Below are 13,548 nucleotides of genomic sequence, written 5' to 3'. Positions count from 1 at the left end.
TGATTATACATTATCTATTTATGACCGAATTATGTCACTAAAACTAGTTCAAGTAGAAAAACTGAAAAAGACTGACGCATAAATCGATTCTAGGTGATCGAAGTACATTTTAAGAAGCGGACGAAGGAATCTAATCTACTGAGATGGTTTGGAAATCTTTATACCTTACGGCTGTGTGCTTGCTACACCCTTTCGTTCTATGCCGCCTCAGCACGCTAGTGAAAAATGCTTTCTACATTCGTCATTTTCTTGGGAAGTGCGTAGAGTACGATGAGGTACGTCAGGTCCTGGTTTACGGTAGACTTTGCCGAGAAAAGTTCGAATGGCAGGGAGGAGCAAGACTCATCCACATACCAACAAAGAAATGCATCACTGTCAATACCACAAGCGATGGAAGCTTTTTGTCTTTGTCAAGCAAATGCAGTGATACAAACAGTTTGTTTCAATACGATGAAAACAATCGAGTGATTCGGCATCTTTTCTCTAACAAATGTTTGCATCCAGAAAATGGGGTTGCTGATCCTGCAATTAATACTGCAATTGTCTTGAAGCCAGGCTGCGATGGAAACACCAACAAATTTTACTTCAGAAAGGAAGCCTACTATATCATCCGGCATTTTGGTGGACTATGTTGGGTTTATAACTCTGCAGAGAACTTGATCAAACTGATGAATCCATTTGCTTGTGATCGCTTTGAGTATGTGAATAATTACCATTTGAGGCATGTTGAAACAGGAAAATGTGTTATTTTTTCAAGTTTATATATGCGACTCACTGACGACTGTGAATCTCCAGAAACAATTTACAAACTCAACCAGTTTTCTCTACTTGAGCATGGACCAACTAATTGTATACATCCTTTACATGGAGCTTTGTACCCTGTCAATGGAAATTTGCTTATCCTATATAGCAATGGATGTGCTGATGAAGACCGCTCGAGATTCTCCTTCTATGAAGATAAAGGTATTCCGACGCTATCATATTGTGTTTATCTTACAATTCCTAATCCACTTTGGCTTGCCATGTAAATTTTTTTTAGTTGAATTCATTCATTTATTCATGCTAATTGGATTCATTCTCACAACATATCTCACAATATTTTAAAAGACCTATTACATACAATAACAGTATATTACATAAACATATCTGTAAGGACATACAATGTATCATAATTTTCATAAAATGCTACCTGCAGAAGAATTTTTTGAGAAGAGATCTTTCAACAATAAACTAATCGTGAAGGGATCGTCTCTTGAATTTCATTTATCCACTTCAGAAAGTTAATAATTAAAACATTGATTTACTTTGTCATCAACCTTGGTATCTCTGATTAAGTTTTAAGCTTTTTGAAAAAACTAAGAGTGGATACCATTCAGCTAGAGTAGAATTTTAAGCTTTGATAGGTGACCAATAATGACTCTTACAACAGGACAAGCGAAATAACTTTTTTTAGTATTCTCGTTCTCATATTTATCTTCTTATCAAAATTCTCTAAAAGTATTTTACAAAGACCTCTTATTGAATCATCCTTTCGTGGGAATTTTCCTACCTGTCTCTGTTCATAAACTTCGTAAGTTATGAATGCTGTAACAGATCGTTTGTAACGAATGGATCAGTTCAAATGCCGATCGCAAGCAGAAATTGAAAACAATGTTAAATCCAAAGGACCTCGAATCCAAAGGACCAACATGTATCTCAAATTCAAAGGACCAAACAAATATCTCTTCACTATGGATATCAAATCACTGTACAAAAGCATTCCACACAATGATGGTCTACAAGCACTAAAGTTATTTTCTCGACAGACGCCGTTTTCAAAGCTCATCAACTATTACTCTTCTTTGCCTTGCTGTACTGGTCCTAACAACTAATGCCCTTTCATTTAACGGTTAATATTATCTTCAGACATCTGGTGTTGCAATGGGTAGTAAACTTGGCCCAAGCTGTGCCTGCCTTTTCGTTGGCCACGAAGAACAGCTTATCTACGAATCCTATTATGGCCCTTTTCCTTGCCTCATCAAAAGATACATCGATGACATTGTCGGAGCAACGTCTCTTCCTTTGGCTGCTCTTCAACAATTCATTAACTACACCATTATTTTTCACCCCGCCTTGCAGTTCAAGCACTTTATTACAAAGGAAAGCTTACCTTTTTGGACATTCTCCTTACTATTTCTGACAAAGAAAAACCTACAGATGCTCATTGCCACCTTAACTACGATCCATCGCATCCTAAGAAATGCAAAGACTCCATACCCTTCTCCCAACTCCATACCCTTTCCCCTGCCAACATTACCTCTGTCGTACTTGCACACACATTAACCAATCGAACACTATTATAGACCCTAACCAATCCTTCCACATCAGATCTCACTTTATCTGTTCTTCTTCCTTTGTGATTTACTGCATCATCTGCACAAAATGCCAATCTCTTTACTTCGGCGAAACCTCCCATCACATTAACAACCGTTTTGGAGAACACTTGAGAAATGTTGCTAACAAAATCCATCTGACAGAAGAACACCAAAGCGATGCAGATAGTACCATATCTAAACATTTTAACTCCTCCAATCATTCTACTGCCGACATTTCCATGCTTGGCTTTTTGCATGCATCGCAAGACACCGCCAAAAGAATGAATTTGGAGAAAAGTCTAGTTTATAACTTAAAAAATCTTTATCCTAATGGTCTCAATAAACATTTTATTTTCCTTCAATAATATCTTTTCTACCCATTTCCAACTCTTTTCATTCTTTACTCCCATTCCCCTACTCTGATTTTTTCGTTGCGTCGCATCTCGTATTCTTTTCTACATTCTTCTCTCTTTATCGAATCTCGCCTTCTCTTTGCTCGGCTTGTTTCTTTTCTAGCCACATGCTCGAAACGTCGTGTCATTAACCATTATATTTTCATTCTGGTACTCAATCTAACTATATTATCGTTGTTTTGGATGCACCAAACGCAACGCACATATCTAATATTATAACGTAAATTTGCTCATTATAATAATTTTGCATTCTTTGACTTGATCAAGGTAGAAAATGTCTGCTATTAATCAAACAGGGATTCGGGGAATCGCGGAATCGGGAAACCGGGGAATCCGGGCTGCGGTGATTCGGGGAATATTGAGACCAGTAAGCAAAGATACCAGTTTTATACCTTGTACAATATAAAGGAATATTCGGTTCAAAAACATTTTACCTGTTTTTGGGCCCAATTTTTCATTTTCGAGCTCGGTTTTTCATTCTCGAGCTCGATTTTGCTTTTGCTTCCTGTTGAGCAAAAACGTATGTGCTGCGATCTTTTTTAAGTGTTCTCGATATGTTCTCTTTTACTTGCTGCGTGCTGTTTTTTCGAGTGCGTTTTTATGCAACTTCCGGTTTTACTAGTAACTTTATGATCACTCGCGCGGTGATATTTGCTCGTTTCGCGCAAAATGACTTTTACAGCGCGATAATTTCGCTCGTTTCACGCAAAATAAAGCTACAGCGCGGTGATGTCTGCTTGTCTCGCGCTGTTTACATCCCAAGATAGATTGCACAATAAGAAACCAGTTTATAAGAAACCTAATAAAATAGATCAACTGTCGCTTCAATTTACGCTGAAGTTCTAAGATAGTTTTGCAGCTTAATAAAGACAGAGGTTGAGCGTAAACAATAATTTGTGTTGAGCGTTGGAAGGCTGAACCAGCTTTTGATGGTTTTAAAGTATTGCTTTTAGAATAGGTTGTGTTTCTCAATACAACATTCAACAATCTGGTTTGTTATTTTTTTGCTTGTGTAAATGGAATTTGTAAATGAAATGAAGAAATACTAAATTAAGGACAAAAATTTTTTGTAAATCGGAAACTTTAGAAACTTGGCGAGGGTACCCCTCGATACATGTGCCACGACTTTTGAAATGCTTCCTATGCTTTGTTTTTGAGAACTATACAATAGCATCAAACCAAAAATCGGTAAAGTTTTAAAGTCACAAATTACCGATCAATATATCAGTTATCTGAGATTGGTGAAAGTATGTGACACCCTTTCCAAAGTATGTCCATCCCCGAGTAGGCATATTATAGACAGTGCCGTAGCCAGGGGGCAAGGGGCGGCGGTGCCCCCTCTCAATAGTGAAAATTTTTATGTGTAAGAAAAGCATAAATCTACGAAAAGTCTACACGTCTGTCATAAGTAGAGATGCTTGGTGTCGAAAATTTGGGCTATTGTCCATCAACATTAACAAATTATTCATTTTTTTACCCCCTCCCCCAGAAAGTTTCTTCTGCCCCCCTCCCAAAGTTTTTTTGCCTTCCCTTCCAAAAAATTGGCCCTGGCTACTTTTTAAATATAATCTTAAAATAGAATCTTACTTTTTTCGCTTTTGGATGAATGAATAAAAAATAAACCGAAGTTCCAAAGTTTCATTACATTCAGGAGGACCATTTGGAGTACGGTGATTAAAAACTACAGTTTGCAGTCATATTTAATTTTTGATCATTATTAACTGAGAAATTTATTTAGAAAGTAAATAAATATACCGATACGTGCCCACTGTGCCCCCGGTTGCTACGCCTTTGCTTGAATTTAAGACATCATTGATGCTTTGACTGATATATTGAACATATGCGACCCAACGTTGGTAGCAATCTGAAATCTGTTCAGCAATCTAAAATCTGATTATGAAAGTTTAAGAGAACTTGCCAACGAAATTACTTTTGTTGGTTAAATTGTTTTGCCAATCAATTTTCAGTTCTAATCAAAATGAAAAATATTTACCTTGGTCTTGCAATTAGGTATCAGCATTCAAAATATTCATTTAAATAAATATTGCGCGGAAATCAATTTCTTTAAACGGCACTTTGCTGCCCCGTGCTGTCCCGTGCTGCCCCCGCTGCCCCCGCTGCCCCCGCTGCCCCCGCTGCCCCCGCTGCCCCCGCTGCCCCCGCTGCCCCCGTGGCTCCAGCGCCCTTGAAGATATGTTAGAAATCGCATTTTCTAGCCTTATGAGTAACTGGAATCCTCCACTTGTTTGCTAGGACCGACTCTTTCCATTATTTGTTACCCCGACACTCTCCTTATTTGCCCCTCTGATTGTAAGTTGTGTTATATGTATGTTTTGAGTTTGTTAAGTTGCCTCAAATTACAAGTTTAGGGAAACAAAGTCAACTATTTTATTTGGCACTTTGCTTTCCCTTCAATTGTGCCAAATGAACACAACCAGCTACAAAGAGAACAAAACCCTCATTTTACTACATTGTAGGGGTATCTCTTGGTAGCTCCAAACATGTTCTTGACACATTTTTATTTAGTTTATCTGCTTGGATTGGTTTCGAAGAGACACTCAATGTCGCACATGAGTCTGTCCAACTTGTCCTGCCACACCTATAAAAAATTTCTATATTTAGGACCCTGTGCTCACGCGGGGGTCAGTCTATTCTTGACATACAAGGTTGAAAAAAGGACATTACCAGACTGCCAAGCTTTTCAGGAAAAGACAATAATATTGGCTATGAAGGGCGCCATTTTGCTGCTGGCCCCTCCAGGCGAAAAAGGCCAGGCCACCACTGGCTCTAAGAAGTATGCTCTGATAACAGGGCCGTTGTGTGTATGCGTATGTCTCAATCACATTCCCTTTAAAACCGAATCAGTTTCTCACAATGGTATTTGTATGAAAAACTTAATATTTGTGTGTACACTAGAAGTAGACAGTGTCTACTAGACACTCATGCCATTGTGTACATTTGTACACTTGAATTTTTACTCTTGCCCATCCGAAATCTCGTAGCAAACTTCCGTACTCTGCAGTCCGAATAACTAGCTATGTGTGGACTTCCAGTCTGTCTGCACGTTTCTGTGATCGAATTGAACCTTCTTTTGAACAAAATGGAGTTTAGTGTTAATGTTGTGTTACAATATCTAACTGTCAGTGCTGTCAGTCCGAATAGTCCCAAAATACGTGCATATTATTCTATTCCGATGATGAGAAAGTGGGTCTTGTTTCTGAAATTCCCGCAGTTTGGGCAAAACATCATAGCTGAGGCTTAACAGAAATCCATTCTATTCAGTAAAAAAACTTCCCTTTTCTAACGTGTGATCGGTGGCGTCGCCACGAGGTGGACTGGGGTGGACATGTCCAACCCAGTTTTCCCAGAAGTCGATTTTCTAATTTCTCGAATCCCGTTGAAAAACCATTGGGGGGGGTGGGGGTGGTGGGTGTTGGGCTGATCAGACCGATTTCGATTTTCGCCCTGGCAAATAGTCACCGTTACGAAAAAGGTACCCAGGGTACCAGACTCCAGCGGTTTCGCCCTGTAAAACCAGACTCTCTCTCATTCTATATAGAGTGAGTCTGGTACCTAGGGTACGAAAAATGCTGCTTGAGAAGGTTGCTTGTCCAAAAATCTCAAACTGGATAAAACATACTAAAAATGATGTTCTCAGAGTCTGAAGGGCGTGACCGAGAAAATTTGTATTTGTCAACTCCAGTTTTTTCGAGCTGGTGACGCCATAGTCTGAGCCCCAGACTCCAAATAGTTGTCGCGAGCTTTTTCCCAGATATCGAGGAAAAATTAGCTATGCGATGAAATAACTCTGCACAATTAAAAAAAACACAGTAGCTGTGATAACGTAGTTTTCCATTACCTCGAAGTAAATGGCCGGTGCAGAGTTAGAAAATTGTGCTTTCTGTACGAAACAACTTATCCAAGCAAACGACAGGAATCTGGTTGATGGTAGAGCTAGCTTCAAAGCCATTGACGAGATTAGTGACTTGCCCTTCACCGTCACTTGTTTGTCTCCATACATTTGCAAATTTTGTGCGACTGTTTTTGTTTTATGTGCGATTTGCTGTATTTTGTGTGACTGAAACCAAAAATGTGTGACGAGCTTCATTTTTCTGCGAGTCTTTTTTCTTTTTGTGCGACTCACTTGAATCTTGTGTGAGTGGTTTTTCTTTCCACGTGAATCGGTTTGTTTCAATGCGAATCTGCTTTGTTTGTATGCGAATCAGGTTCATTTAAGTGCGTAGCAGTTATGGGCCACAGTAGCAATAAGCTTTTGCTTGTATTTTACTTACGGAGAATTACCTCCCATCTTGTAGATCTAGCCATTTGCCATAGCAGCGCCGCCATCATCGATAAATGATGCCTCGCATTCTCGTTCACGGAATAACACAGGACGGTTCTGATGATTATAATGATGGTCACGCCCTCTCGAAATATCATGACTAGCCTTTGTTCTCACCTGCGTCACTCCTATTGTTAGGCATGACCAAACATAGGGGACCAGCGTTATGGGCATGACTAAAACACAGGGTTTGGTCATGCTCATAGTTATGGGCATGTCTAAATTGGAAACCCTCTGTTTTAGTCATGCCCGACAATAGAGGAGCGCCTTCGGAGGGCTCCATATTCTTGCGTGGAGCCAGATAGCTTCAAAGGGGAATGGCCAGTGCTATTACATCAAGAGGATAGGGTTAGGGTTAGGGTTAGGGTTAGGGTTAGGGTTAGGGTTAGGGTTAGGGTTAGGGTTAGGGTTAGGGTTAGGGTTAGGGAAATAAATTCTTACGAAAATAAATATTTTTGAAAAATGTTATCTCTGGCAATATATGGTCATGCCGGGCATGACAAGCATGACCTCCAGCTGCGCCACTGAACAGCAAGCAAAAGCAAAATCGGGCTTGAAAAAAAACCGAGCTCGAAAATAGAAAATCGGGCCCGAAAACAGGTACTTTATTTTTAAGACCAAAACACACATCAGCGCAATACATACAGTTGGTTAGATTTCAAGAAATTCCAAAACTAGAGCTAAATGATGAAAATTGGCATGCACCCACGGCTGCCGCCATTCCAATAGCGAGGCAATGTCAGAACCACATATTACTTTTTAAAGAGACAGCTCAAACAATCTACTGTCTTTTTTTATCTATCAATATCAAAAAGTTAAAACACAAAGGTTTGATACATTCTACTGTACCATTCAAAGCAGAAAAGGACACAAGGTCATCTGGTCCCTACTTTGGATGACACTTACAATTTTCATACCTTAGCAAAAAAATAGAATCTAATCTAAGGTAGCTTCATACCAAACAATACAAAATCCTAGATTTTTAAAGTAGAATCCAGTTTAGTTTTTTTTCTGTCAAGGTTAAAGTTATTATTTGGTGCCAAGCTACCCTGGTAAAACTAACAATGATAGGGGGGGGGGGGTCGCTGCTGTTTACTTTCTAAGCATTCAATCAAAACGCTTTGCTGCTTCGATGAATAAAATTGTTGCTTCTATGATGATTCTGTTTTCAATTAAGTTTAGATCTTTGCTTTCAAACAGAAGCAAATTGCATAGTGCATTTGAATCCAATTTGTTTATGTCTAAACCAGAGATGGTGAACTGACGAAAGAGATCTCTACGCATCAAATCAAACTGGTGGCAGTGCAGGAGAAAGTATTCATTATGCTCAATGCAACTCCCACACATGCAAGTTGGGTTACTACAATCAAAGTTGTTTCGAGATCTATGCTAGTTCAGTGGGCTGAAGTGCACATGCAACTTTGTCAGCTTTATGATACCTTCCATATCAAAGCCATCATAAAAAGGGTTTTTAGTTGGTCTTATAATTGCAAGTAGTTTCCGTTAAACTTGTGAATTGGATTGCGAACTTTTGATCTCATCATCTAGCATTTTCCATTCATAAAGAAGGTTTTGGTAGTAGGTATGCGAGAATCGAAAAGGGTCAGGGTCATACCTATGATAGATAATGTCACCATAATCAAGATGTGGTCTTACGTGAAGCTTGTAAACTTGATCAAGCACATTTCTAGAGATGTTTAATATTTGCGTATATTGAGGTGGAAGGCCAAGGCAAGACATGAGACTTCATTGTTGACAGCGTTGAAGGACTGCATGGCATTTTCATGGCCCTGTATACCGCATTTGTTTTTTACATTCGAAGATAATAGAAATTTAACATCCATTCCCTGTTTTAGTAATAGCCGAATATTTCAAGTGTTTACACAACATCAATTTATTGTTGGTATTACCAGAAGAGTCAATTAAATTTGATATTTTTGTTTGCAATTTACAGACATACAGAAAGTAAAAGTCATTTCTGAATCATGCTTGACTCCCTCATCTTGTGGGAATAGCAAAGGCAACGTGATGGTTAATGGCCGCCAATACAGCTTGAATACACGTGGTATCAATGTGGTTCTCTTTGATTACCGAAGCGGTTTGTTCGAGTACAGAAAAACATACGATGTGTATGGAGATGCGGCCTCCAGAAACCTTTTAGCCAATTTCCTGGACAATCTTCCTTCAGGGAAATTACTTATGATGACAGCAAAGGAGGGGGTAAACATAGATAGCAATCTAGCCTTTGCGTTGCAAAAGGTTGGTGTTTCTGCAACGTTTGCAACTTCACCAGTTCCAAGTAATTATATGACTTTGGCATATGTTGGCTATACAGGCCAGGCGAGGAAGAATTGGGAGAGAATTGTCAACAAAATTGGAGGATCAGGAGCTTCAAGTATTGAAATAAGCATCAACAATTTTCATGAACGGGATGGAATTGATGATTGTTCAAATGAACTTGGAGTGCGAGCCAGTAAAATACCGGATTCTAGGTTTTATGCAAAGACTGTTTGGGCAAATGAAAATAAAAACAACCAACCGTATCAAGCAAGACTGCATTACAATGGCCCGGGTTGGTGTTCGTACAGCAACACTCCGGTATCCGAATATTTGCAAGTTGATCTTGGGACGATGATGATTTTAAGTGGTATTGCGATTCAGAGTCACGGCTCTGACAATGCACATGCTGTAACAAAGTTCAAAATTGAATACAGTAAAAATGGAATAATTTGGCAATTCTACAAGAGCGAGCAAGACTCAGTTTTAGAGTTTACAGCTTTAAGAGAAAACAATGGGCTTGAAACAAGTGTTAACTGGTTTCGTAATCTCGAAACAAGATTGGTCAGAGTAGTTCCCACCGCTAGGATAAGCTCATATAACATTAACTGTATGAGAATTGAACTTTTTGGATGTGCTATATCGAGAGGTTTCTTGAGTGTCGAATGGTCACCATCGTCAAGTTTTTCTATAAATGATAACTTCAAAGGATCTGTCCTTGCATTTGGTACAATAAAGAACAATTTAACAGTAGGAATATCGATGGCATCCAGTAACAGAAGCCTTGCAAATAAACTTGACTTGTTTCACTTTGGTAATATGAATGTGTCGACAACATTTGATAACGGAACAGTCAAAATGGAAAGCGGAGTGGTAAACTTGGCGAAAGACCATTCTAGAAAAATCAATAGCGCCGGATTTGTTCAATTTGAACTTAAAGAGGAGAACTATTACATGTTTCTTATCGATTTTTCTGGAGAGGTATGTTTTTTTTAATTTATTAGCCTTGACGGCCTGGTTGAGGAGCAAACACAAGCCCAATTTTTTTTAAATTATATTTTTGCTTTAAACATTTTTATTTAAAATACATTTAGAAGGATTTACAATTTAGAAATCATTATCTACTTTACAATTGCCTCTATGATAAAATCCCTACGAATTTGATGAAACTAAAAGTTCAATTAAGATCCAAATTGAAAATTAACAATAAGGAAATGAAGATAAGAACGGGTTTAGAGATCCTAGGAAGTGATAAATCCAAATTTAAATCAGAGGATAGAGGATGCCAATTTTGTTTCTGAGTCAGGGGCAGATCCAGAGCAAATTTGAAGGAGGGGCAGTTGGTAGTGGGGGCGCTGAAAATTTTTCAGAAATCGATGACGAAAGTACGCTGTTTACAACAATTTCAGACCCTAACTACTGACAGAAGGCTCTCTATTCACGCTCTAAAGGAAATTTTTACAATAATTGTACAAGATCGTGTCCAAAAAGGGACGCTAGACTTGCTTCAAGTCGGTGAGGGAGGGGCAACTGCCCCTAGTTGCTCCCCTTAAATCCGCCACTGTTCTGAATGAACATCATTTCAAACTTTGGCTGTTCAACAGGCGAATGATCTTGTCCAATTATTGTTCTTATTTGGGGTATTCATTTGTAAGTTGGACCAGTGCTACGTAAAATGCGAGTATGAAAATCTAGCAATTCGGAAAATAACCACTTAGGTGTTCTGGAGCTAGTTTGTTCAGATACTGATAGGTCATTGCTAAATTCAAAACCTAATTTGACACATTGTAGTATATTTGAATGTGTTAAAAAAATCATACGGCAAACTATGCTTTATTGATCCACTAACTAAAGTTTATTATTTTGTCCCTGTTATCTACATATAGTTACGAGCATTGGATTTTATAACAATCATTCTATGTAAAGGAACTTAATAATGCAAAAAATAAATTAAAGTTATCTAAAGCACCCAAAACGATAGCTAAACTAAATATGTATATCTAACACATGTTATATCGTTTAAAATCATCATAACCAAATTTTTATTGAAGTAAAAACTTAATGTTTGCAGGTTTTAGATGCAGGACTATCCACTGGAGAAAGACAGGCTGTCATCAGTACTGAAAATGGTGATGGAATCCTTGTGTTCTCATCGCCACTTCAAATCAAAAGATTGCAGCCCGACAAAAGCATTCTTCAATTAAATATCACAAAACAAAACTTCCAATCGCTGACTGATGATAGCTTCTTGAACCTTAATCTGTCCGTGTCCCATTTGCTTGGAAAAAGCAACTCAAATGCTTATGGAGTAAGTGTCATGATTTATTTCAACAGCAAGTTTCTTCAGTTAAAGTCACTGTCATTCGCAAACACAAGTCGCCTGAGTCTACCTCCGTCTAGAAACACAACCACGCCTTGGTTTGTTATGATTCAAACTGATACACTGTGGCTGCATAACAGGCAGGAAATCTCGATAATTCTTCAAGCAAAATATCCAAAGGCTATATCAAGAGGAGAAACCTGCAATGGAAATATCATCATCGATTTTGCCTATAAAAATAATTTGGCAAAATTCAACGGAGCGACAAACTCAACTTTGCAAAAGATGGTACATTTTAAATGTAAGATTGACCAGAGCAAGAACATCCAGGTGAAATCAATGAGGTTGCAGTCTCCAGCATTCAGCATGGTTTATGACGAAGTAAATCAGCAATTCTTCTTCTGCTATCAAAAGAAAACATACACGACAAGGCACTCTGCCACTTGCTTTTTCACAAAGAAGCAGATTGTATTTTGGCGACAGCTGCCTTATATTTCCTCACTGATGGGTGTTGATGTTGAAAAGAAAATTCTTTATGGTTTGAGCAGATTTGGAAAATCATATGCCATTTCTTATTACCCTTACCGCGTTTTTGATCAGATGGAAGATTCCGAATGGACACAAGCAAAGGATCAACGGCAAATAAGAAAAGCTCTGAAAGCAGCCAGTGTTGATTTGTTACCAGAGTTGCCAGCAAGCTCTTGGATAATAAATGAATCCGGCCAGGCGATCTGGGCAGCAACAAAAAGAGGAATCTCTAAAAAAGTAGATGGAATATGGAAACGGAAGGTTGCTTTTGATAAATTCAAATAATCTACTGATAATATACTTTGAGATTGACATTACCAAAAATCATATCTTCTTTGGTACCATTTGTTCTTGCACAGTGTTCATCTGTTCTAGCGCAGGTTTACACAATCCTAGTTTCCTGCATACTGTAAATCCTCAAATCTAGAATTTCTATATTTTAACACACAATTAGCGGTTAACTACATTAACAACACTTTTTAGCACCCAAAAAATTAAGATACTAACAAAGCACGTGTTTCTAAATAAGAAATTCTCAATTTTTGCAACATGAATTCAAAATTTCATGAAGAAGGTTTGACAGGAAATGCGTGTATGAATGAAAAAATTATGTTATCCTAACATTTGACCTGTTTGATCATGTTTCGGTAAAATATCCAGCAATTTCGAATTGGCTTAATTTCGAGGGTTTACCTATTTTTGAGAAAAAACGGTAGGGAAAACAGAAAATACTAATCAAAAGACATTCTATTCGTTCACACTGATGTATCATACAGGCTGATGGCACTTTGAACTTGTTTATTATATCCAGAATACCTGCTTAAGAGTAAAAAAACATGGAGCAATTTGTTTTGCTTGGGGTTCCTTAGTCCATTATTTTATCAGCCTAGTGTCATTTTATTTATGATGTATGAAATACAAACATGGTGGCAAGTTTTTTATGAGAGTAGTTCTTTAGCAATAGACTAGTTTCTTTAGTAGTTATTAAATATTAGTTCTTTCCAACAACTTGAAAGTTTAAAGCATTTAATCACACCATTGAATCGGACAGAGGCGGGCGCCACGAAATTGAATCTGGGAGGATAAGAGCCAAGTTTAGTGAGATAGGAGGACCCACCATGATTGGGTCCGATGCAGAGAATTGAGATGAACACAATGTAATTTGCCTTGCAATCAGAGAATTGTCTGAAAGAAAGGATGTTTACAATATGAAGCTCTGCCTGTTTACCCTACAAAACTTACCGCGAAGGAACAAATAGACTGGTTCCAATTCCAAGAAATTATAAAACAAGGGGCATTTTTTAGTAGAAGCTG

The 13,548-nt window shown here is 38.2% G+C and overlaps 1 protein-coding gene and 1 pseudogene across 1 annotated transcript; both read left to right on the top strand.

Moving 5' to 3' along the window:
- The first annotated feature begins 20 nt into the window (after positions 1–20).
- LOC135694069 (uncharacterized) lies at positions 21–13,337 on the top strand. The gene is made up of 3 exons (XM_065212727.2): positions 21–963; positions 9,064–10,367; positions 11,458–13,337. Exons 1-3 carry the CDS (start codon positions 144–146, stop codon positions 12,517–12,519), a joined length of 3,186 nt encoding a protein of 1,061 aa, XP_065068799.2. The 5' UTR covers positions 21–143; the 3' UTR covers positions 12,520–13,337.
- On the top strand, positions 1,367–2,719 carry LOC148959051 (uncharacterized; annotated as a pseudogene).
- Positions 13,338–13,548: the final 211 nt, after the last annotated feature.

Source organism: Rhopilema esculentum, chromosome 11 (assembly GCF_057945365.1).
Source record: "Rhopilema esculentum isolate cy_ngs chromosome 11, ASM5794536v1, whole genome shotgun sequence".
NCBI lineage: Eukaryota > Metazoa > Cnidaria > Scyphozoa > Rhizostomeae > Rhizostomatidae > Rhopilema > Rhopilema esculentum.
This window is presented reverse-complemented; position numbering and strand designations above follow the sequence as displayed.

Excerpts from the sequence above, each read along its gene's own strand:
- LOC135694069 (XM_065212727.2), top strand. The coding sequence starts at position 144 with ATGGTTTGGAAATCTTTATACCTTACGGCTGTGTGCTTGCTACACCCT. Across the intron at positions 964-9,063 it reads CTCCTTCTATGAAGATAAAG|ACATACAGAAAGTAAAAGTC; the intron begins GTATTCCGACGC and ends TGCAATTTACAG. Across the intron at positions 10,368-11,457 it reads TTATCGATTTTTCTGGAGAG|GTTTTAGATGCAGGACTATC; the intron begins GTATGTTTTTTT and ends TAATGTTTGCAG.